Genomic DNA, 2759 nt, shown 5'->3' with positions numbered 1-2759 from the left:
GCCTCCCAGAGTGCTAGGATTACAGGCGTGAGCCACCGCACCCGGCCGGAAAAAGTCTTTTAATAGATCCCCCTGTCTCTGGACATAAAACCCAAATCATGCCTTTTTCTTTCCCATTAATAACTCTTTTATAAGAAGGCTGAATGATATTTTTCTCCCTCCCTCAAAGAAATTGGTACCAAAAAAGTGACACATATATTTGCTGCTTGGTATTTTTTTTTACCTTGGCTAACTTTTTTGGCTTTTCATCTTTAGGTTTGGTAGGGTCCTTAAATCCTGAGTGTCAATGTCCTAAGATCCCAAAGAGGAACTGGACTTAGGTTTGGTTTTTATCACATGACTGGAGGAACTGTACTTGTATTTGATTTCTTTCACAAGAATAGTTCCACCTAAGACAATCATTGCAGAACTTGGCTTTTATAGTTAAAATAGCTGAGGGAGATGGAATGTCATGCAGGCCAAGTAGAAAGATGTTAATGAGAACCAGAGGATAGGTTGCTTATCTAGGTCTTCTCAAACTTGAGAAACTACCTATCTTGTTAAAATGCAGATTTTAGGCCGGGCGCGGTGGCTCACGCCTGGAATCCTAGCACTCTGGGAGGCCGAGGTGGGTGGATCATTTGAGCTCAGGAGTTCAAGACCAGCCTGAGCAAGAGCGAGATCCCGTCTCTACTAAAAATAAAAAGAAATTGGCCAAACAACTAAAAATAGAAAAAATTAGCCGGGCATGGTGGCACGTACCTGTAGTCCCAGCTACCTGGGAGGCTGAAGCAGAAGGATCCCTTCAGCCCAGGAGTTTGAGGTTGCTGTGAGCTAGGCTGACGCCATGGCGCTCTAGCCCAGGCAAGAGAGTGAGACTCGGTCTCACAAAAAAAAAAAAATGCAGATTTTAGTACAGTAGGTCTGAGGTGTGGCCTACCATCTGGAATTCTGTGTTTCAAACAAGCTCCCAGGAGACGTTGATGCTGCCAGTTTGCAGACACACTTTGAGAAGTAAGAACTGAGAGGTTTGATATTCCCAAACAGGTATCGGAGAACAGAAGCTGCCTCTATCGCTCCCCTTTGATGCCAGAGAATTTGAACAGGCCAAGACTAAAGCAGGTGGTAAAATTCAAGGATAACCCAATACCAGATAAAGTAAAACAGAAATATTATTCTGACCACCAAGAGCTCAGGAAGGTAAGAACTGTTTAAGATGAGTGTTTATCTTCTATCTCATGTCTTCTCTGCTTTTCTGGTATGAGGGTTGCTTTAGTATGCCTTTTTTGTCATCTTCCTCTTTATTTTTACTTTTATTTCTTTGTTCTTTCCATCTTTTTGTCTTTTCTATATCTGCATCCATATAGAAAATATTTAACAATAATATCTGTTATACTTTTAGAAGTAATGTTATCATACTGTCTTCCCAATCCTCTTTTTTTATTTTTTGTTTTTTTGAGACAAGGTCTCTGTCACCTGGGCTACAGTGCTGTGGTGTTAGCGTAGCTCACAGCAACCTCAAACTCCTGGGCTCAAGCAATCCTCCTGCTTCAGCTTCCTGAGTAGCTGGGACTATAGGCACTCACCACCATGCCCAGCTAATTTTTACTATTTTTAGTAGAGATGGGGTCTTGAGGCTGGTCTTTAACTCCTGGCCTCAAGCAATCCTCCCTCCTCAGCCTCTCAGAGTGCTAGAATTACAGGCGTGAGCCACCAGGTCCAGCTCCAATCCTCTTTTTAAAGATCTGAGAGAATATAGGGAACTTTGATTGGTATGGATATTTAGTGCTGCTTACATGCAGTCTGACAGAAACAACTTCTTATAACAGATGGGTTTGATGGAAAGTGACTTCTGAAAAACTTAGCCCTCATCCCTTTAAAAAAAATTCTAAATATCTTTGGATATTTTATGTAATCAATATATGATATTATAGAAAAATAGAAAATGCAAATAAGCAAAAAGAAGCCAATGTAAAATACCCATAATCCCGTAGGCCTGAATAATTACTGTTAACAATTCATATTCTTCCAGACATTTTTCTATGCAAATACATCTTTTTTTCTTTTGTTAAAGTAGTATTACAAAGTTCTTGTTTTTTAACCTACTTAGTGATATCATGAACTTATTTCTATGTCAGTATAATTAATCTACAATGTACTTTGTGTTGTATAATAGTAATCTATAATGTGTGAGATATGATTTGTTTAACTAAGACCCTATTATCGAACATTTACTAGTAATAATGCTCTTATAAACATGCTGGGATATCCATCCTTACAGGCAAATCTTTGTGCATATCTTTATTTCCTCAGGGGAACAAGTGGAATTATTAGATTAAAGGGTCTGTATATTGTTAATGAACCCCCACTCCCCCAACCCCCAGTTTTTAAACCTTTAACATGAGGATTGGGGATGGGTAGGAATGTCATCATTTGCAGGGTTTAGGTCTAAAGAAGACAGCCTCTCTCTGGGACATTAATATCACTCAGATGCTGGAGGAAGATTCTAAGCAGGGGGATCTGACTGGTGATTTCTCCAAGGTGAGTTTGGTTAAAACCATCCTATATTTCAGTGAGTCATTTAGGATCTGGTTCTTTTCTTCTCTGTTTGCAGAGGACACTAGGCGTAATTATGTATCCTTACCAAGTATTCTTTGATAACCTGAAAGTGCTCTAGGCCCTAAGCCTTTCCATTGAGAAAGTATTCTTCATTCATTGTGGGAAAATCCAGACAGTGAGGAAAGTATGAGACTTTTTACCTTTTTTTCCTTTTAAAAATA

The 2759-nt window shown here is 39.4% G+C and overlaps 1 protein-coding gene across 1 annotated transcript in view; it reads left to right on the top strand.

Annotated features, from left to right (window-relative positions):
- The window catches only part of CDC25C (cell division cycle 25C), a 40981-nt gene that overhangs the window by 33390 nt on the left and 4832 nt on the right, over nucleotides 1–2759 (top strand). The window contains exons 7-8 of the mRNA XM_012646399.1: nucleotides 1027–1179; nucleotides 2419–2555. Of these exons, the coding sequence (XP_012501853.1) occupies nucleotides 1027–1179; nucleotides 2419–2555 (290 nt within the window). The remainder of the gene's footprint in view (nucleotides 1–1026; nucleotides 1180–2418; nucleotides 2556–2759) is intronic.

This window comes from Propithecus coquereli, unplaced genomic scaffold (assembly GCF_000956105.1).
Source record: "Propithecus coquereli isolate 6110/MARCELLA unplaced genomic scaffold, Pcoq_1.0 Scaffold242, whole genome shotgun sequence".
In the NCBI taxonomy this organism is placed as follows: domain Eukaryota; kingdom Metazoa; phylum Chordata; class Mammalia; order Primates; family Indriidae; genus Propithecus; species Propithecus coquereli.
This window is presented reverse-complemented; position numbering and strand designations above follow the sequence as displayed.